The sequence below is a fragment of the Rhineura floridana genome, chromosome 10 (genome assembly GCF_030035675.1).
Source record: "Rhineura floridana isolate rRhiFlo1 chromosome 10, rRhiFlo1.hap2, whole genome shotgun sequence".
Classification (NCBI taxonomy): Eukaryota; Metazoa; Chordata; class Lepidosauria; order Squamata; family Rhineuridae; genus Rhineura; species Rhineura floridana.
The window spans coordinates 33,523,285-33,547,000 of record NC_084489.1 but is presented as its reverse complement, the minus strand read 5'-3'; the positions used below and the strand labels follow the sequence as shown (position 1 = coordinate 33,547,000).

The following is a 23,716-nucleotide window of genomic DNA, read 5'->3' as shown; positions in this document are numbered from 1 at the left end:
GATCTATTAATCCATCATTGAAAAATGCTGCCCTGGGCTCCTGCTGGGAGGAAGGGCAGGATATAAATCAAATAATAAATAAATAAATAAATAAAAATGAAACGTGAGCTCAAGTATATATAACTTGTCATGGGGCGTGCCCTAGTGATGTCATGGGGGCATTCCCTATTGATGTCATGGGGCATGCCCTAATGATGTCATTAAGCATGATACATTAAGCATCACCTACAGTTGCTTGGAGCATATCACTTAAACAAAAATATTTTTCTGGTTGGAAATCAAGATAGAAATCTTAGCTAAATGAAGGTGTTTCCAGGTCGAGCTGAAGTGTCAGGATCACTCCTCACCTGCTTAGAGAGCCTGGGTGAGGAACATTTAATCTATTATTTATTTATTTGTTTGTTTGTTTGTTTGTTTGTTTATTCCCAGAGCTTGGAAAAGTTACTTTTTTGAACTATAACCCATCAGCCCAATCCAGTGGCCATGCTGGCTGGAGCTGATGGGAGTTGTAGTTCAAAAAAGTAACTTTTCCAAGCTCTGTTTATTCCCCACCATTCTTTTCATGATAGAAACCCAAGGCAGTTTACATATGGTTCCAATGCAGTCTCCCATCCAGGCACTCACCAGACCTGGTCCTGCTTGGCTTCAGCAGGGTGCTGGCCTCATGTGCCTTCAGACCATAGCCTGGGACCTACTCAGCCTACTTGCTTCTGACAAGAAGGGTTTAAGTGCCCTCAGGCCAGGCCAGGCCATTGTAGGAAGAAAGCCTAATGTTGTGGAGATGTTAGATGGGAGCACTCAGGAATAAAGATAGATACCTGGAAGGCTGCAATTCTAAACACACTTACTAAGGAACTAAGCCCCACAGAACTCAACAGGACTTACTTCTGAGTAGATATTGTTATTCCTAGGCTTGACTAGGAATCCTTTGCAAAGCTATCCATATAAAAGCATATTTGGCAACCCCCTGCCTGGAATGCCCTGCCTGCCTTTTAATGTGGCTGTTCCAACCTTCTTTACAGTCTTGACCTTTCACTGCAGAGAGAGGTTTGAGAAATGAGTAAGAGTTAAGAAGATTCTCTACTCATTCCTGCCTACTCTGTGGTCTGCTATAAACTCAGATGGATAGCCAACCCAATTTCATTAATAATTGACAGAGAGAAAACACACATGGTTTGGTCTACCTTCACAGGCAGTAGGTTGGGAACAACGGCAATTGAAGCCACACTCCCCAGTATGTGAATCTCTTTTGCCAGTATTGGGCAAGAAACAAACCATCATGCAAATAACAAGGTGCATCATCAGTGGGTTTAGGAGGGTTGAGGTGACCACATGGAACCACTGTTGTTGCTTCTATGGATGTAAGAGAGTAAGGTAAGAGGTAAAGGAAATGCAAATAGAAAAACAAAAGACAGTGATGTTTTCCTGAATGCAATACCATACAAACCACAACAAGATTCCTATGAGTAAGACAGAAAACTCAGCATCCCACAACCAGTCAGAGTTCCTAACCAAAACTATTAAAATCCTGGCAGCCAGTCAGTCGTCACAGAAATCCCCATGCAGCACAACCTGACCCAGGGGCTGCAGTTAGTACAGAATGCTGCAGCACAATTGCTGATATGAGTGAGACCCTATCAGCATATAATGCCTCTGCTCTGAAATCTGCACTGGTTGCTGATTTGCTCACAGGCTAAGTTCAAGGTGTGCTTTCCATGTCATGGGTTCCACATAGTACTTTTTCTGCTTTTGTAAGAAATCGATCCTTTAGTGTGGCAGGATTCCCTGCCTATTTACATTAGGCAGGCGCTTCATTGTACTCATTTTGGCACCAAAAACATTTTTGTTTAGGGAAGCCTACCCAGGGATGTAGCAGCTATTATGTTTTTTATCTGTTTTTAACTTGGTTTTATAATTTTGAATGTTTTTAAATACCTTTCTTTAACTGTTTTTGCCAATAATTTTATTGTTTTAATTCCTTCTATAAACCACTTGAGTTTTTTTACAATAAAGCAGTGTGTAAATGTTGTAAATAAAATACATAAATAAATTTCTGAGTCACTGTGGCCCTTGGGTCTCTTGCCTTTTTTAGGCACAAAGGAATCTGTTTTATACCAAGTTAGGCCATTTGATACCATCTAGCTCAGTACTGATCACATGGACTAGCTTTGAGTCGCCAGGATTCCAGGCAATAATCTCTTCCAGAGATTGGATTTTGGACCTTTGCATGCAAAGCATGTGCCCTACCACTGAGCTACAGCCCTGTTTAAAAAAGTATCTTTTAAAATTGTACTTTTCAGTTCACTAATATATGCCCAAGCACACTAGGGCAGATCCACACCATGCATTTAAAGCACATTCAACATACATTGGAAGCACATGAATCCCATCAAAGAATCATGGGAATTGTAGTTTGTTAAGGGTGATGGGAACTATAACTGTGAGGGGAAAACTACACTTCCCAGGATTCTTTGGGGGAAGTCATGTGCTTTAAATGTGAGTTGGATGTGCTTTAAATGTGTTAATGTATTATGTGGATGTGCATTACTTCATAAACTTTGCCTGCATATAAATCATTTTCATTAAATTTTACAATGGAAATAAGGTACAAAGTTTACTGGGTGACCATGGTCTATGCACCATCTCTCAGCCTAATCTGCCCCTCAAGGTAAAAACAACAGAGGGGGACCATGACCACCCCAAGAAAGAAGGGCACACTTAAAATGTAGACTAAATAATAATTTGTAAATAATAATTTACAATGATAGTGTGAAATCAGATACATATCAAGACATAGTCAGGTCAGGTGGTGAGAAGCACAATGGGAAATTAGAGAACACTTGACCTCCATGGCATCCTTATGATGAAGACAAAAGAGGTGATGCCAAGAATAAGATATTGCATATATGCTTTTAGTGTAACATTCATGGACATTTTTAGATATATTTTTATAATGGCGTTCCCACCTTAGAGTGGGGGTGGGCTTGCCCTCACCCCAGTTGGGTAGAGAAGGCTCAGGAGGTCTACTCCTGACTGGGTGAGGGAGTAGGGTGAGGCTACGTCATGCCTCAGTGGGGGGGGGAGTGGTAGTATTTAATACCACTCCACCTCCGTAACTCTTGTCCTCATGTTCGTCCGTACCCTTCCTCCCTCCCTCCCTATGGCAGTATGGGCTTTGCCTGTCACCAGTGGGGCCAAGTAGGATTTTTTTGGTTGGGCCCCGCTTTTAGGAGCCCTTCACGTTTTGTCTACTTTGTACTTTTGGGATAATTCATTTGGCTTTTAGGGAGTGGTGTGGTGACAGCCAGTTTTGGCATTGAGTTCGGGCAGGTGAGGAATTTGTTGGAGGGAGATGTAGGTATTCTGAGGCATTATTGGATAAGGACGCCCCTCAGGAATCTTGCAGGACTCCGGTCTGCAGATAACTGGCAGGTGCCCCTGTGGATTGTCATGTGCATTCAGGTGAACATGTGTACAGCAGGGCCAGGATATGCATGGCAAACATCTCCCAAGGTTCACTGGGCAAGGAGGGAGTCTTAGCTCATATCCTTGCATGAGAAACCACAGCTATCAGCTGTGATACATGCCCAGGAGACTGGGGGGATTCCATCCCCACCAGAATAGTGCAATTTCTCACCTGCCTGTTGGTTATAAGCAATTATTAATTACAATTGGATATGTTAGAATTCTGATTCAGATTATGTTATATATATTAAATATGACATTTAAACCAATGCCATGTCTCACGAGTCTTCTTTGGCGGGTGTGGGGGCAATTGTTATATTCTTTCTTTTTGTTTTGTATATTATTCATTTTGTTCTCATGTTATGTATATTGTTTAGAGATTTATTGTTTAGTTACGTTTACTTAAAATGTGAACTATTGTTTTTTTATTATGTAGAATTTATATTGATTTTTTATGTTGTAAACCACCCAGAGAGCTTCTGCTATGGGGCGGTATACAAATGTAATAAATAAATAGTATGAAGAAATATTTATATAAGCATGAATGTCAAAGATGTTTATTATTTACACAACCTGTAAAGATATTTATAGTGCAATCCTATGCATGTTTACTTAGAAGCAAGTCCCAATATATTCAGTGGGGCTTACTGAAACAAGGAAGCATGCAGAGTACTTCAAATGCAATTCAGTGATAAGGAATTCACTCACTCAATCCAAAATTCAGAGTCATGCCACTTTAAGCTGTCTTGCAACTTTTTTATACTTGTTTTATGGTTACTGGATTTTAAATAGCTTTATTTCTTGTTGTGAGCTGCCTTGGTTTCCAACCCTACCTCACAGTGTTGTTGGAGATATTCCATATACACACACTAGAAATGGAAAAAATACATACACCCCATATAATAGTTTATTGCAAAACCAGTTGGCCATTGCAGAACTTTTAAAATATATATATATTAGTTTCCTGCCAAATAAAAGCAGTGACACCTAAGTAAGCCCTGCCTAACTGCTTTAAAAAAAAGGATTGGAGGGGGAGAGAATGATTTACAACACAATCCTTTTCTATGTTCACTCAAAAGTCCCATTGATTTTCAACACAATCCTAACCATGTCTACTCAATAGTAAGTCCTACTAAATTCATTGGGGTTAACTCCCAGGTATGTGTAATTAGCATTGCAGCCTTACTCCCAGAAAAACTTCATATTGGGGAGGTTTTCAGAACAGGTTATGAGTAAGACAAACTGCCCTCTTCAACAGTCCTGTAAAATTTAAACGTGTTAGACTTCTTAATTAGAAAAGTATAACACTGCAGCATGTACACTTTTTAAAACTTCTGTTCAAAAATTATTTGAAAGATAAAATGTATAATATGCCATATTTTGCAAGTAATTAAAAAACCCCTGCATGCATAGCTGGTATAGCACAGTGGGGTGGACAGCCTGGCTGGGAGTCCAGAGTCTGTGAGTTCAAAGCCCCGCTCATGTCTTCTGGGGGTAAAGGGCCAGTGAAAGATCACCCCACGGTGAGTGGCTCAGGGGTTACGTGCCCTGCCACCTGTGCAGCCATGGGCAACCTGCATAGTCCCAAGGAGCCCAGTCACCCCCCAGCTGGCAGTTGCAGACAAGGAAGGGGCTGGCTTGTGCAGCTTTAGCAAGCTGAGCAGGCCATAGCCAGCTGGGGAGGACTAGCCTCAGAGGGAGGCAATGGTAAATCCCCTCTGAATACCACTTACCATGAAACCCCTACTCATAGGGTCGCCGTAAGTTGGGATCGACTTGAAGGCAGTCCATTCCCATTTGCATGCACATTTATTATAATTATAACTAAAATTGTTTACTGTTTATGCCCACCAAGATCTTGCTGTGATCTTCTGTTGTAGTGCAATCCTATGCATGTTTACTCAGAAGCAAGTCCCAATCCTGTACAGAGAAAGTGCTCTTTATGCTGCTGAAAGCTATAAATTTACTGAATTCCTGATGTCAGACAAGCAGGAAAGGAAAACTGTTCTCAGAAGTTGAAATGGGGTTAGGTATTGCCAGGGGTCAACAAATCTTGTCAATCACAACTCTGACTTCACTTATTGGCTAAAAATCCGAAAGGACAGGGATTAGAGCTGCTGATACTAACAGAAGGTGTGGTGGGGTCTGACATTTTGTTTTATATCTTTTGAACCAGACACCTATAAACTTTTTTTAAATGAAAACTAAGAGTCTAGAGATTGAGGTGACTCACCCGGAGAGGACCCAAAAATCCAGAGTCTTCGGGTGAAAACTGGACACTTGGCAACCCTACTCCCAACGGAGCTGGCATTCAGCCAGGCTGGCAGCTCCCGAGTGGGAGGAGGATCTCACAGAGCTTTCTGCCAGCTTGTCCTCCACCAGCCCCCCTTCCACTGGCTTCCTGACGTTTGGATTGCTCTGCCTGTAAATTACCTTCATGCGTTCATCAGGAGCGTTCATGGCCACAAGATTTGCCATGCATGTGTATCTGTGCATTTTCCTAAAAAATCCAATCTGTTGCTCAGTTGCTCTGTGCTCTTTTGGCTTCAGTCTGTTCCAAGCTGCTCTGTATAAAATCACGCTGTGTGTTTCTCATTCACTGTACAGTAGGGTCCTGCTTTTTGGTGGCCCACTTTTTGGCGTTCTGCTAATATGGCGGCTTTCAATTAGAGTAAGGCCCCACTCATACGGCGCTTGTTCCACTTTTATGGCATTTTTTGGGCGTCGGACACCATTCTATTGAATGATTTCTGCTTTTCAGCTGGTTTCGCTTTTAGGCGGGGGTCTGGAATGTAACCCACCGTATGAGTGGGGCCCTACTGTAATGGGGAATCTAAAAACAGCAATAACATTTCTCCATTTTGGCCAAAGTGAATTAAATTTACAGAGTGGATTAAGCCTGCCAAGTTGCAAACAAATAGGGCCAAAGGCTTTTTGTGGGGAAGGAAAAGGGTCATGTATATGCTTGATTTTACATTTTTTTAAACTTTGCAACCTCAACATGGCTTTTCCTTTCCAGTGCTTGTGTTCTCTGATAGGTTCACAATATGAGGCTTACCAAAAGGTTGCCCATAGAGTTCTGAATAGCTCTGGATTTTGTTTTGTTTTGCTAATGCACAGCAGCATATGTTTTTTTTAAAAAATAAAATAAATGAAATGTTTAACTTTAGAAAAAATCCTTTGCTGCTGTGCTTTGTCAAAAACAAATCCAGAGCCCTTCAATGCTCTGCTTGCAACATTTTGGATAGCCTTGCAAAGTCTATGGACTAGAGAAACATAGAGACATAGGTAAACATAGAGTTATAAGGTACTGAAGAGTAGTGAAACCACAGAATGATCTGAAGCTTTGTGGGAGCCCTGATTTGGGGGGTACTGACATTGCATTTTGATTTGGGATGGCAGAAGACCCCCCAATTATCCTGATTTACCTCATTATTCTTCCCACACACAGAGCTGATGCACACCCCAAGCATATATAAACATTCTAAGCTTGCAATTATGCGTTCCTTTTAAACAATTTTCAGTGTGTGCAATGGCAGCTGTACACATCAGTCCACCTGTATATGTCCACTAATAACCTTGATGCAATGTGATCATGAAAAATCCAGCAATTGTACAGATCGATACCATATTCCATTGTATAAAAAGAAATAGCAAGGTATTCTCTAAATTTGATGATCTACACAAAACCATCTTCAATAAACAATGTTTACTTACGTTGTTTTATGTAAACTGCTTAGAGGTCTTTGATGATTAAGCAGTATATAAATCCTAATAAATAAATAATCAAAACAGTTTACTAATAAAAGGGGAAAAATCCAATAATAAAGATCATAGGGCAAGACAGTGGCCTGGATAAGGAGCATCTTGAGATATTTGTCCAAACAAATCATGTTAAATTAGAGTCTATTTAATGATGTAACAACTACTGTGTAATGAAGCCAGTGAAGTACTGATGAGGGGCAACTAGTGAGAGATCACAGCATGAGATGTGGCCTACACCAGCTCCTCATACTATTGTACTCCCATGACACCAGCCCCCCTGCCCCACTCCGTTTTGATAGTGTGCATTGCAACAGTGTATCTGATATATTTGACCACTACTGTCAATCTTAGTATATGCCTGACTTGATTGAGGACATGCCTTACAAGGTGTCATAGCTGGCAGGACTGAAGCAATTTTGATTCTCTTTGGAAAATGGCTAAATATTATTTTGTCTTCTTACTCTTTTAGGTGTCCATTGTTCATCTGCTCAAGACTGTACGATTACTACGTCTTTTACGTCTTCTTCAGAAGTTGGATCGTTATTCCCAGCACAGCACTATCGTTCTGACACTTCTTATGTCTATGTTTGCATTGTTAGCTCATTGGATGGCTTGCATTTGGTATGTCATTGGAAAGAAGGAGATGGAAAAAAAACCATTTACTTGGGACATAGGTAAAGACTTTTTTCCCCACAGACTGAAAAAGTATATATTTCTTTGTGTATATTTGGAAATTATGATATGCGTCTCACTGACATTGCACTAATTTTAATTTGCACTAATGTGCCTGCATACATGAATTACTGTAATCATCCTTCGGCCAGATGTTAACAGAGAGCAAAAATACCTGTGGCAGTTTTCTAGAACTAAGATTGTTTTTCCTTTGACAAAAATGAAGCTACACCTGAGTTTTACTTGCATATTTTATATTAAAAAACTTAATTAACATCTTAATTGCCATCAAGGTACCTTTAATTTATTTGCAGACATTCTGGAAAATATCTAGCTGAAATAAATGAACTTAAGTATGAATACAGCAATAATCATTTTTTAAAATCCCTCTTATAATTAGAAAGATGTCAGATTTCAGTAAAATACAGTTACTAAGTCAAACTCAGTGAATGGAGCATGTAAAATGAAACAGTATCTCTTTAGGGAGGTAGTTTTGTAAGATTGTAAAATGACTAATTTGGAGAGCTGAGGAACCTGTCAGATGTCTCCTAAACTGGAAGAACTGGAAACCAAAATATTTAACATGATTGAATGACTCTCAGGACTTGACTGCTGGATTCAAATGCAGTATAGCCCTGCTTCTCGGTGCCCCGCTTTTCAGCATTCTGCTAATACGGTGCCAGTGAGGCGATCAGCTGGAGGGGGGCTGGAGCTCCCCGCACTCCAGCTGATCGCGCCGGAGGAGGGGGAGATCAGCTGTAGCATGCTATAGCTGATCTTCTCCTCTTCTGGCAATATCAGACTCCCACTCGAGCTGATCGCACCCAAGGAATGGAAGATGTGATCTTCTCCTCCTCTGGTGCGATCAGCCGGTTAGGTTCCAGACCCCCGCGCTACAGCTGATCTGCTTTTCGGTGGTTTTCGCTTTCCAGTGGGGGTCTTGAACCTAACCTGCCATATGAGGCCCTACTGTGCCTCCTTTTCTCATTCACTGTTGATCTCCAAAACTCTTAAATAGGGATACAAATCCAAATTGCTACTTCATAATAAGAATACATTAAGTGAAATTTTTCCTTTTTTATGCAAAAGAAATTAGTAACATCAGTCTATCCATTTGTTCTTCACCCCTTCCTTTTTTCCTCTGTACGCATGTGAAATTACACATTAGAAATCGTTACTTGGTTCTATTTGTTCTTTAGGACAACAGGTATTACACATGCAAAGAACAAAATAAACTTTATTTATTTATTTATTTATTTATTTATTGTTTTATTTTATTTGCTTTATTTTAAATATTTAAATCCCATCTTTTAGGATAATGAGGCTTCCAGCAACAGGTAAAAACTATCACAATCACAATAAAAAATACAAACTGAAATAAAATTAACAACATAAGGCCAGCATAACTCATGGCAATTCTATTTCGGATTTTTATCATGTTATATTTTTCACACTTGCTCATATTTTAATTGTGATTTTATTTGTTGTACACCGCCCTGAGAGCTTTCTGCTATAGGGCAGTCTAGAAATGTAATAAAATAAATAAATAAATAAATAAAATAATAATAAGCCAGAGAGATTTAGACATAAGAAAGCCAGAGAGGACTGTATTATAAAGGTTCATGTGTGATAACTAGGGAGGAAACTTTCTGAAAACCCAATGTCAATTTATCCACATGGATTTTTTCTAATTCCTGTTTCTCTCCTTAATCTTGATGAGGAATATCTCCCCATTCCAATAAAAATACCAACAATTCTCCCATATTATATGCATTGTTACACAGAGAATATTTTATGCACATACACTCAGGTTTCCTAAAGTAACCATCACATACAACAATACATATAACTTTATAAAAATAATATCTTAATAATACATTTATACAATTGTGCCATGGAAATATAATACAGCATTGGGCTTCACTGTTTTATATGTATGATATGCACAATACACTTTTTTGTATATTATTTTGCTTATAATTATTCATTTTTTTAAAAAACAGTGTTGAGCTGCTCAGACACAAGCAGACACTCGATGCCAGAGGTGGTTGGTATGAGCAAAACCCAGGACAGAACCACCAAATTCTGTTTAAAAATCTGTTTTAAATGGATTCATCTTCCATCCCTAGTTATGACAACATAATATAACTGAACTATAGGTTAGATGTGGTGAAAAATGATAGAAGATTTCTAAACAATGAGGGCTTCTTGAATGTGATGTAAAAGAAGTAATTAACTGAATATTTAGAACTGTTATACATTTCCATCTTGAAAATAGAGATAGGTATTGCATATGGAATCAATTCAAGAGCTTTAAGCAGACTGAAAACGCTACAAAGTATTATCATTAGACTTTTAAGTTAAAGATTTTTAAAAGCAGTACTGGATTTTAAGTTATAATGGGAGGAAATTATTTAACACAAAGAAATGGAAAAACTGGCACATTTACACTGGAGCTGTGTTCAAATCACTTCTCCAAATTCTTACCCCATTTGTGTGCAGAGAAATGGGGGGGGGGAGAACCATTTCATCACATTTCTCCAACAGTTTTACCTGTCTGACCTCCATTTTGTATCCTCCACAATGCCCTGGATTTAGCATCATTCCAGGGCATTGTACAGGATCAATTGGTGGGACTTTATTGAGGGAAATTGCTAGATTAGAAAAAAACACTGAAAGTAATCATGATGTGCTAATATCTATTATCTATTATTACTTGCAAGGAAACAATTTGATCTTAAACAATATGAGGAAGAAAAATACTGACTTTCTAAGAGTATTTGAAAAACATAACGAAAATTAATATATACTAGAAAAAACAACTAAAGGGGAACAAAAAATAAACGAATACCTCCTACTAAGATCCACAATACACATGCTATCATTCTAAAGTTTGAAAATGAATGCATTATTTATTTTAAAAAATGTACTCTTCTAACATTCTTCCAAATGTATACATTCTATTAAGGATTTTGTAGATTTAATAAATATTCTGACATTTTCATGGAAAGACATAGAACAATTGCAGGCCTCAGTGGACAGAGAAAAATACTAAATGGATAATTCACAGTCTGAACTATCAGCTGTATAATATTTAAATAATAATATTTTAAAATTGTGTTTATCCTCTAATGCAAACTAAGAATTCATACATAATCAGATTTCAAAGAGTTGGGAAAGAAGCTAAAATTACTGTATTCCAAGAACTAGGCAGAGATCCTTCCCTACCTCACTCTCAGTGTCCTAGACCACTCTCCTAAATCAAAATTCAAAATTTGGTCATTTGTATTAGCAAATACATTTGCTATTTGTATTTACTGTGTATAGTTCTGGTTGCCTCCTCTCCAAAGGTTCAGAAAAGGGCAACCAAAATGATAAGAGGGATGGAGTGACTCCTTATGAGGAAAGGCTGCAGCATTTGGGACTTTTTAGTTTAGAGAAAAGGCAATTCATAGGTGACATGATGGAAGTGTATAACATTATGCATGGTATGGAGAAAGTGGATAGAAAAACGTTTTTCTCCCTCTCTCATAACACTAGAACTTGTGGACATCCAATGAAGTTAAATGTTGTAAGATTCAGGACAGACAAAAGAAAATACTTCACACAGTGCATAGTTAAACTATGGAATTTGTTCCCACAAGAGCCAGCGATGGCCACCAACTTGCATGGCTTTAAAGGAGGATTAGACAATTCATGGAGGATAAGGCTATCAGCGGCTACTAGTCAGGATGGCTATGCTCTGCCTCCATAGTTGAAAGCAATATACTTCCAAATACCAGTTGCTGGATGCCGCAGGAGGAGAGAGTGCACTTTGCAGTCACATCCTGCTTGCAGGCTTCCCACGGTCAACTGGTTGGCCACTGTGAGAACAGAATGCTGGCTTGATCCTGCAGGCTTTTCTTGTGTTCTTATGTAGCAACTGCCAACTTGTTTCCAGATTACAAAGTAAAAGGCCATTTTGGCGGTAGGGGCTCAAATAGTGTTGAAGTAAAGAGAAAACCTCTGGCGGCTGCTGGACACTGGTGTTTTTATCCACAAGACTAAGACTATAGAGGGAAGACGGGAAGGATTTGCCTCACTCTCACTTGGCTTCATGTGACATTGTCCAAAATCAGAGTGAGGGCAATACTTCCTACTCTCACTCTGGAACATTGTGTGTGTGTGTTTTAAGTCTTGTGTATAAAGAATGACACTGGCATCAACCAGGAGTACAAGGACCACAAACTAGCTTTGAAAAAGGTGACCAGGGGGAGGGTGGTTTTATGATTAAACTTTTCTCCCACTCCCCCCACCCAGCTTCCATTTTCTTGTAAAATAAAACTTTAAAAGAACTTTCAGTTAATCTGTAATTCAAATATATTGTACATGGTTAAACTGGAAGTATTAAGGAAGTTGGTAAACTTTTCAGTGGGAGAGTGTCTAAAAGCCGATGAGAGCCAGGTTCATGGATTTTGTCCATTCCTCCATGCTTGTCATCAGCTTAATTCTTCAGCTGGCAATGACAACCAATTATTTCCTGGAACATATGAAAATCCTCTCACCAGATGTACAGGGTTGATCAGTATAAAAAATGGAAACCCGAAACTCCATGCATTCTGCGTTCCTCTCTTTCTATATTTCTTACTTACTTTGGAGAAAATGAAATTAATTTTGAGCTGACAATGGTTTTGGTCATCTGATTCTTACCTAGTATCAACAGCAGTTTTAGCTCCTGATTTGCTGTGGAGTTAGGGAAGATCATCATAATAAAAAATCCTTTAGAGAGATCTATAATGAGAGAGAGTCCCTCTGAGTTCTTAGCAGTATACATAAATGTCATTCAGATCTGTGCAGACAATAAACAGATTATTCTGAAAAAAATGTTTTTTGTTGCTAAAAGTATTCTATATATTAGAACTTCATGATCTTTTAGAACTGGACAACCATGGATAGCAGGTTAATAGAAGGCCAAAAAGTCAAGATGCTTCTTCCTTGAGATCATCAAAGCTGCCAGAAATTATTTGTGTAATAGTCTTGAACAAATCTCCCAGCTGTCAGGTATAATTTCAGCAGCATCTCAAAAAAATTATTCAAAACTGTGCTTGATATATAGTGATTAAAGGAAGGGACCTGCCATAAGCAATAAATTAATTCCATTCAAAATGGAAAAGCCTGCTTCTGTTTTCCGGGTGCCTCCTCCGAGGGAAGGTGGGAGTCTGGCAACAAGGGAGAGGGCCTTCTCAGTGGTGGCCCCCAAATTATGGAATGATCGCCCTGACACCAACACTCTTATCTTTGGCGCCAGGTCAAGACTTTCCTCTTCTCCCAGGCATTTTAGCATGTGTTTTTAAATTGCTTTTTAAAAATGTGTTTTTAAATTTGTATATTTGTTTTTAATGTTTTTAATTGTTGTAAACTGCCCAGAGAGCTTCGGCTATGGGGCAGTATACAAATGCAATAAATAAATACAGTAGGGCCCCGCTTTACAGCGCTTCGCTTTACAGCGTTCCACTAATACAGCGGTTGTGAATTGTAGAAAGGTCCTGCTTTATAGTGCTTGTTCTGCTTTTATGGTGTTTTTTTGCCGCTGGACGCCATTTTGGTCAATGTAAGTCAATTGGATCCGCTTTACAGTGGTTTTCGCTTTACAGCGGGGGTCCAGAACGTAACCTGCTGTATGAGCGGGACCCTACTATAAATTAGCCTTTAAATGGCTCTCCCTTCAGGCCGATTTCCCTAAATCTCCACCCCAGCCAATTATTTCTACAACCCAGTCCAGATACTGGGGCCAATCTGCTTCTGTGTCCCCAAAGCTTGACACCCTGGCCGTATATATGCAGGCCTCAGTTCTTCGCTGAGCTACTCTCATCAATCAGCTCCTCACACACCAGCTCCAATTCTCCTCTCTAACTGCTGACAGTCAGTTAACTCCCTACTGCCTGGAACCTTTGGTCAATCAGAGAGAATTTACCTGATCAGGCCCCATCTACCAGAGTTTTAAAGTGATTGTGTCTCTTTCCTCTCTCTCTCTCTCATCTCCGAACCTGTCACCAAGCAGGCTTGCAACAATGTACCAAAACAAGGCCTCATGACAGTCACAGAGGTCATAACATTTTTAACACAAACACATACAAGTACATAGCATTTCTCCAGAACAGTCAACAAATCCTGAGCCCTGTTGTGCAGGGCAGAAGGTGTGTGTGAGCGAGGGGCATTCTTCTTGTTCCCCTCTTTCCATGGTCTTAAAAAAATCTTTCCCCATTGATGTAAATGGGGAACAAAATAAATACACCAGCAGCAGGGCCAGGATACCTCCTCCCCAATTCTGGGGAAATCCTCACCTGACATGCCCTTGTGTTGCACTCTTTGTTGTTGGAGCACTGACAGCAGAAAAGCAAATTCTTTCCATGGTACCCCAGGAGGAGACTTCTGAGAGTGGATCTCCCTCTTTGAAGGTGGACCTCATTCTCCACCCATAGAGGGAGTTCCACAAAATCTAAGAGACACCCTCATTGGGTCCAAAGGATTGTGATGATGATGGTCATCATTATCATAGTTCTTATTTATAGGCATAGCCCGTCATAATAATTTATCATGATGCATATTTTATCCTTATTGATAAGCACAGCACTCATAAGGAAGCTTATATAATCATGAGATAAAATACATTTAAAAACAAGAAAAAATCAACAAAGAAAAATAGCACAAAAATGTAAAACACATCAGTTAATTAAAAAAAATAAAACGACAGCATTGAAGCCACTAAACTAGCAATATTAGTCTCTAGATGCAGATTGACTGTGCAGGTTGAGAAGTAGGACTAAGTTTTACTTGCTTACTAATAAATGCTTTGAGATAGTTACAGTGCATCATAACGGCCAAGCATCTAAAATAAAACTGTACATCTTTTAAAAAGAAACTCATTACTTTTAAGTCAATCGCATTATCTTGGAGAAATCTGACATGATTTTTGACGTTTTGTGGTTGGCGCTTGCAAATAGTAACAAGGAAAGAGACCAATTAAACTGATGGCAATTTGTGACAAGAGGAGTTAATAGTGCTACAGGTTGGAATAGTGAGTTTAGTGACGGCAGAAGCAAGTTTCATCTAGGTTGTTGCTAGTTATTTTGACCCCAAACTGTCTCCTGAAATAGGGGATTCTCTGCTGGTGCTATATTTTAAATAGTCAGTCTACAATCACATTTGTAAAATTATTTTTGAATCTTTGTGTTTCAGCATTTTAAATGTATAACAGTCTAGTGTTTATTGGATATCACTCTAAGGAGAGTGCTTAAGGGCTGCAGTCCTAGACACCCATACTAGGGACTGTGCACCATTAAATGCTATAAGGCTTATTTCCAGTAAACATGTAAACATAACAAGTAAACATGCATAGAACTGTACTAGAGGTTAACTTGATGTATTATAAAACCCTTTATACGTTTGGTAGTCATATGTGAAAATATTTTGTTCTATTCATTTTTTCTCTTTTTTTTCTAACTCCCCTCACTTTTTTTTTACAATTTGTTATTTTTTCTAAAATGTTCTGAAGTCACATGAGGCAGCAACATTTGTCTGATCAGTACCTGGCTGAGAGACTACCAGGGAATCCCATGTGAGCCACCTTAAGTGTCTTGATGGAATAAAGATGGGATACAAATAAATATATAACACAATAATATTATTTAATCCTTAATTCCATGAGATCTGTTCTGTTGCTCTTTTTGCACTCAAGGTATGTAGTGGCAAGGAGCCCATGCACTAGGTGCTCCAGGCTGTGGGTGGCCAGATATGCTATTATGAAAGGGTTAAATGAAGAAAACGTTTTTAGAGGAATAAAGACAGTGCATAGTACTTGGATGCTTAGTAAAGGGATTCAACAGACTACAGATCTGAAGTGGACACATGATCCCATCTGGGTCATCATGATCAACTCAAATAGAATCAGTCTCACTTCAGAATCCGAGTTTGGCAGATTCCTCCTCCATTCCTACTTCTAGTATAAACTTCCTTCACATGCCCAAGCTAACATACTGTGGTTGTTGCACATACAGAGGAAGGAGACTCCTTGTTTCTTCTATTCGGTTATGGGATGGACCCAGCAACTAACAGTAGCATTACTGTGCATTTGCTACTGATTTTTATTTTTATTTTTTGCATCTTTTTGGACCTGGCCTTCTTGTGTCATTAATAATTAGATGCTTGCATCACCATGTAGACAGATTGTGTTTAAATGAAAAAAATCTAGTAAAATGCAAAATGTTTTCACTGCTGACTATAAATATTACCTTAACTATCAAAGCCTAGAAACATTCACATTTTATCTAACATTGGAACTCTTCCCAGAAACTGGTAAACAAAATGCAATGTGAAATCATCCCTATACCTACAATTCATTTTGGATGAGATTTCTGAAAGGGCATCATGTGAGTTCAATAATCCCCTTGATTTAGAGAAGCATTTGGGCTTCTACCTGTCCTTTGTGTCTGTTAAATAACTCTGCTTTAATTATATTGACATTTTAAAAATCATCTGAGAGTTGCAAACCTATACAGAAATAACTTTAAAGTCTGGATGCAAAATCTAACATGAATTACAACACTGAGATTTTAGGAGGCCTCTTCATTTAACCACTATAAAGTGATTTTTTTCTTCTTCACAATTGAGGGTGCACATTAATTATGGTGTGCCAGCTGCACTCATATTTGCTACGTGAGCTGCTGAAAAAGAACACAGAGAGTGAGGACAGATGGACATTCTAAATGCGGTGGCACTGCTTAAGACATCCTCTGCTTTGACGCCAATGCTTTGGAAAGTGGAATGCACCAAACATGTATTCAAGCCATTCAAGCTAGAATTCTGTCTAGCTTTGTTCTAGCTCCTTTCACACTTTGTGTACATGAAGGGAACGGGGCTTCCGCACAATTAAAGGGAATGTGAAGCTGACTTCACCCTTGAATTATTATTATTATTATCTTTATTTATACCCCACCCTTTTTCCAAACTGGAACTCAAGACACACAGCTACCTCTGGCTCTGCCCCCAAATTCCCTCGTTACTGTTGATGTCTGTAGGGGAAAACCTATGTGTGTAGATCTCTATGCATATTTTCTACAGATGGATCCCACTTATGGAACTCCCTCCCTACGGAGTTCAGAAGTTCAGACACACATCACCTTAAAACGTATTTGTTTTGCCATGCTTTTGGTGACTCACTGTATATTAATGGTTGTTTTGTTTTAATATATTTTAAAGTTTATTTTTATGATGTGTTCAAGTGTTTTTAGTGCTTTTGTTTGCAGCCCTGGGCTCCTACTGGGAGAAAGGGTGGGATATAAGTATAAATATAATAATTTAGAGAACCCTAAATGCAACTATACAGTGACTAGTATGTAGGGACAAAGAAAACTATTTCAATAGTTATTGTACAGAAATAGAAGAGGACAACAAAAAGGGTAGAACAGGAACCCTATTCCAAAAGGTTAGAGAAATCAAAGGGAAATTCAAACCAAGAGTAGGGATGCTGAATAATCAACAGGGGAGCACACTGACTGACAAGGATAAAATAAAAGGAACATGGAAGCAATACAATGATGAACTCTATAAAAGAGATGCAAGGATGACAGATTCATTCACAGAGGAACCATATGATGAAGAACCAGAAATTTTAGAAACTGAGGTGAAAGCTGTTCTTAAAATCTTTGGAAGAAACAAATCACCAGGAACAGATGGCATACCAATAGAGTCGCTACAAGCTGCTAAGACAGAATCTGTTCAAATTTTGACAAAAATCTGTCAGCAAATATGGAAAACGAAACAATGGCCCACAAACTGGAAGCGTTCAATATCCATCCCAATTCCAAAGAAAGGGGGTCCCAGGGAATGCAGTAATTATTATTATCCCGCCGACAAAAACAGCTAGATTGGTGGGTACGAGAGAGAGGGCATTCTCAGTGGCGGCCCCCACTCTTTGGAACACCCTCCCACAAGATCTCCGGCATGCCTCTTCCCTAAATGTATTCCGTAAAGCCTTAAAGACCTGGCTCTTTCAACAGGCCTTTGGGATCTCCGGGGAGGGTTAATTGCTATGAATGAAATGCCTCCTACCCTGTTTTAATATTGTTGCTGCCGTATTGTTCTTATAGTGTTTTTATATTGTATGTTGTATTTTATCTATTGTGTTTTAACTGTTTTGTATGTTGCCTAGAGTGGCCATTGGCCAGATAGGCGACACAGAAATTAAATTTATTATTATTATTATTATTAATAATAATAATAATAATAATAACATTAATATTAATATTAATATTATTAATATTAATATTAATATTATTGCCTTAATATCCCATGCAAGTAAAGTAATGTTCAAGATTCTACAACAAAGGCTCTTGCCATATATGGAGCGAGAAATGCCAGACGTCCAAGCTGGATTTAGAAAGGGAAGAGGCACCAGAGATCATATTGCAAACATATGTTGCATAATAGAACGGACCAAGGAATTTCAGAAGGAAATTGCCCTGTGCTTTATAGATTGCAGCAAAGCCTTTGATTGTCTGGATGATGAAAATCTTTAAAAGCTTTAAAAGAAATGGGGGTGCCACAGCATCCAATTGTCCTGACGCCAACCTATACTCTGGACAAGAGGCTACTGTAAGGACAGAATATGGAGAAACTGATTGGTTCCCCATCGGGAAAAGGTGTGAGACAGGGGTGTATTTTATCACCCTATTTGTTTAATCTATACACAGAACATATCATACGAAAAGTGGGATTGGACCAAGGTGAAGGAGGTGTGAAAATTGGAGGGAGAAATATCAATAATGTAAGATATGCAGATGATACCATACTCTTAGCAGAAACCAGTAATGATTTGAAACGAATGCTGATGAAAGTTAAAGAGGAAAGTACAAAAGCAGGACTACAGCTGAACATCAAGAAGACTAAAGTAATGACTACAGAAGATTTATGTAACTTTAAAGTTGACAACATTGAACTTGTCAAGGATTATCAATACCTTGGCATAGTCATTAACCGAAATGGAGACAATAGCCAAGAAATCAGAAGAAGGTAGGACTGGGGAGGGCAGCTATGAGAGAACTAGAAAAGGTCCTCAAATGCAAAGATATATCACTGAACACTAAAGTCAGGATCATTCAGACCATGGTTTTCCCGATCTCTACGTATGGATGTGAAAGTTGGACAGTGAAAAAAGTGGATAAGACAAAAATCAACTCCTTTGAAATGTGGTGTTGGAGAAGAGCTTTGCACATACCATGGACTGCGAAAAGTCAAATAATTGGGTGTTAGAACAAATTAAACCAGAACGATCACTAGAAGCTAAAATGATGAAACTGAGGTTATCATACTTTGGACACATCATGAGAAGACATGATTCACTAGTAAAGGCAGTAATGGTGGGAAAACCAGAAGGGAGAAGAAAAAGAGGAAGGCCAAGCAAGAGATGGATTGATTCCATAAAGGAAGCCACAGACCTGAACTTACAAGATCTGAACAGGGTGGTTTATGACAGATGCTGTTGGAGGTCACTGATTCATAGGGTCTCCATAAGTTATAATCGACTTGAAGGCACACAACAACAACAATATTGGAGATCACTGATTCATAGGGTCGCCGTAAGTCGTAATCGATTTGAAGGCACATAACAACAACAAAGTGAGAGTTTTAGTGCCAGCTGCTGGCTTTTAAACATTATGGATTTGCTATAATTTTAACTATTATTTTGTGATATATGTATTGTGATTTAAGATTATTGTTAGGTGCCTGAACTTTGGCAGAAGAAAGGGTGGCATATAAGGATAATAAAAGATGACAGTAATAATAATAATAACCCTGAGCTATCAGAGAAGGGTAATTATCTACAGATCTAGGAGTATGTGCTTTCTCCTGTAGACATCCATGCCAAACACATGGATGTCAGGGCTGGAAGACCTCCATCACAGCATCATGCAATGCCCCTTCCTCCCACTATACTCTAATCATGCCACTGCGGTACAGAGTGTTAGAATAGGACCTGGGAGACCAGGATTCAAATCCCCACACATCCTCAAAGCTTGGGCTATTCACTCTCTCTTAGCCTAACCTACCTTTCAGGGTTGCTGTGAAGATAAAATGGGAAGGGCCAAAACCGACTATATCACCTTGAACTCCAAGGAGCTTAAGTTGGGATACAAATGTAATAACAATAAATAAACAAACACCCATGTGGGCCACCTTCATTCCTATGTTGTGTATAGGGGGGAGGGAAAGTCACAAAGTAAACAATATGTTATCTTATTTAGGGCCTGTTTTAATGAAAACCCATACTGATGGAGTTAGTTCAAGGTAATAAAGATGAAGGAATGGAAGAGAATATAAATGCAAAAATATGTTGCCCGGACATATTTTTTACTACAAAAATGGTGGCATTTACTTTCCCTTTAGTCCTCTGTGGTTTTATAGGACTGCAGTTAGCTCTTTGCGGTACTTCAGGGGTCTTTGGTGTCTTCAGTTGTCCTTGATGGGGTGGTGTTACATGCTCTCTCTTGTTTCTGAAGATGTTTACCTCAAGGCAAGAATTCATCATTCCCTGGGTTTTGTGTACACATTCTCAGTTCTTAATGTATCTCACACTTGAACAAACTATCACATGTAGTTAGTTACGAGCTTTCAAAATGCCTGAAACATAGAAAGGAATCAAGGCAAAGCTGTTCTAATAAGATAGGAAGGTTGTTTCTGCAAAGTTTACTTGTCATGCGGGGCTGCCTGTTAAACAAATACCCATATTTTGTTAGACTATAAGAATTCAACTGTGTTTCCTGATTCTTTACAGTGATGAAATATACTCTCTGGCCTATTAAACTGTTGTGAGGTGTTTTATCGCAAATTTGCTGTCAAACAGACTTTGAAAAAGAAAGATTGTTAAGGAACTTGGAGTTTTGGTGGACACTTTAAATAACTGTAAAAGAGCATGTTTCTGAACTCTAAAGGTTTCTGTCTTTCTATCTGTCAGCTTATGCATACATTAGCATATTCAAGCATTACGCCAGGCCAAAAATAGAGAACCCAGGCAGGAAAATCCCATAAAGATTTGTTCAAAATAAGTCAGAATATCAAATTATGCTTCCACTGTGTGATATTCAGAATCTAAGACTTGAAACACAGAAAGGAGCTATTCAGAAGAATAAAATTGCTCCCTAACAATGACTTTTATTTTAAAACACCCTTATTTTCATGCTTTTTCGTGCTTTTGCTTTCCTTTGCCAAACCACCAACCTTAATGTGATTTTAAAAAAAAGACAGTAAAAAATTCATTACTTTTAGCAAAATTAGTATACACTATAAGTAGTATTTAGAACCAAATGCTAAACATTTGTGCTTCTATCTGTCTGCATCAAGTTTTTAATGTTATAGTTTACAACACTGTTTGCAAGCTGTCGGCATCTTTGACTTGTATTTGGATGGCTCTGCATGTTTTGGGATTGGTTTGCAGAATAATCTTAGTTTTGTCATGGTGAGAGTGAACCCAGGCCCACTCCATCCATTAGTGCTGAATTTGTACTCTCTTGATTTCAATGGATTCCTTGATGTCACCTCAAGAGCTCTTGAACTGATTATGATTGCTGTCACTGTGATCCTTATGCTTTCAGTATAAAGGTTAATTGTCCATCAACCCCTTTGAGCAAATACACATGGGGCTGTTCATTGTTTAGATCCAGCTTATTCAGTTTTTGCCGTTTATCCAATCCCTATTAGCCATAGGCCCTGAGCTGAACCTATATTTGCCTCCTATCTGTCTATATCATAGAAAGCGACTACCTCTTTGTGTTATACTGTGTCAGAAGGCTGCCCTGGTATGGATCACAATAAACATGATGGCCACTTAAAATGTGAAGAGATTCCTATTTCCAAGGCTGGAAATACACCTCTCTCCATTTCCATTACTTTGTAGTGCCTTTTGTTTATATTGAAATCCCAGCTGAGCAGGTGGTGTAGATCAGTCCATACAGAATTTCCCAAAGAAGCCATAGGATCATTCTCCCTATTTCAGGCTGTGAGTGCTGTTGATTATATAGCCAAAATGGCACCACCATTCAAGCACAAGAGGGAGGAATCCCAACAGAAAATCCCCAAACAGACCAATGAGAATGGATTATTTATTTATTTATTTATTTATTATATTCCAGCCTTCCTCCCAAAGGAGCCCAGTGGCCATGAAATGCTAACCAAAAAAGGTGACAATGGAAAACTGTGAGGAGGGAATGGAGAGGAGTGGGCTGCAGTGGTTGGAATCCTATATAAGGATTTTTATTGAAATTGTATTTCAGGTCCCACTTGTATGTCTCAATTTTATTTTGTACCATCAGCATACCCACCACTTGGAGATGATCCCAGGTGTTTTCTTCTGAAGACACATGGGATCATCACCTTGCTGAAGCTAAGCCAGTCTGGGTTTGGTCAGTGCCAGATTGGGAGATGTCTGGCAACCACATATATGCCGCCTTGGGTTTCATATTGAAACAAGGAAAGCTATAAAGGTATTGAGCCCTAGTCAGTACATACATACAAAGATGGTGAGAATGAACAAGTAGGATGCAGACTGCAGATCAAACAACAAAAATCTTGTCTTCTAGATTGAAAATATTCCAGTTTTGAATGCTCCTCCACGTAAATAAACTCACTGCAAACTGAACACTTAGCAGATCAGTTTTGAGCATACAAAGAGCTAGTTGTATGCCAGCTGTTTGACTACTGTACTAGCCACTGAGTTTTTGATATAGAGGAGCAGTCAAGAATGTGACCATCTCCCTGCAGTCTGAAGTGATACCATCTATTATATTAGCACAGCAATCGGCCACGCCATGATTCTATTCCATATGTAGACCACGCCTATTTAGTTTTCACTGGAGTGATGAATTTTCATACCGAGTTTGAAGGAAGAGACTTATCACACTGGTAGTTACAGTGGTACATCTCACATCATTGCCTCATGAGCCAAGACAGTAGAACCTTTTTTAAAAAAATCTGTCCTCCTCTAGGGAAAAATCATCCTGTGATTATGTCAGACTGCAGCTAATTGGCAAAGTATTTTAAAATGGAAATATGTAAGCCTGCTCAGGATCAAGCAACAAAAATCTTGTCTTGTGAATTCAAAGTATTTTGAAGCTGTGTGATATGGTAGCCCTCTAGTTTGATCACGGGTATGCTTCTTTGTTTTCAGGTTGGCTTCATGAACTGGGAAAACGTTTGGAGTGTCCCTACAATGGCAATAATACATCAGGAGGCCCATCCCTCAGAAGTGCCTATATTGCTGCCCTGTACTTCACCCTCAGCAGCCTCACCAGTGTTGGGTTTGGTAATGTTTCAGCCAATACCGATGCTGAAAAGATTTTTTCCATTTGCACAATGCTGATTGGGGGTAAGTAAACATATTATGTGCAGGAAGTAGAATGTGGAAAGATAGTTCAAAGTTGTGGTAAAATGCATGCAGCAGTACTGTGGAGAGTGAAGTGCTAATAATTGTAGGAGGGGCCATCTGTCTTCCAGAGACAGCACTGCAAGAAGCAGCCCTGGTTGTTGTTAATATTAGTGATAAGATGGCTGACTGTAGCCACGCTACATTAAAATAAAGTTACATTCAATTTGTAAGTAGCAGTTTTCATTAGCAGCCCGAACACATCCCTAACTCAGTGTTACAGGAAGAATATTGGTCTAGGCTTTCTCAGTTAGGAACAAAAAAGAAATTTTGAATTCATACTTCAATACAAATCAAACCAAATTCTAAATAGTAAACTCATCAATGATTCCTTTTTAAAGCAAAGCTGAACTTTGTTGG

The 23,716-nt window shown here is 38.9% G+C and overlaps 1 protein-coding gene across 1 annotated transcript in view; it reads left to right on the top strand.

Annotated features, from left to right (window-relative positions):
* The window catches only part of KCNH8 (potassium voltage-gated channel subfamily H member 8), a 287,892-nt gene that overhangs the window by 186,911 nt on the left and 77,265 nt on the right, over positions 1 to 23,716 (top strand). The window contains exons 7-8 of the mRNA XM_061586828.1: positions 7,700 to 7,904; positions 23,102 to 23,299. Coding sequence (XP_061442812.1) covers positions 7,700 to 7,904; positions 23,102 to 23,299 — 403 coding nt within the window. The remainder of the gene's footprint in view (positions 1 to 7,699; positions 7,905 to 23,101; positions 23,300 to 23,716) is intronic.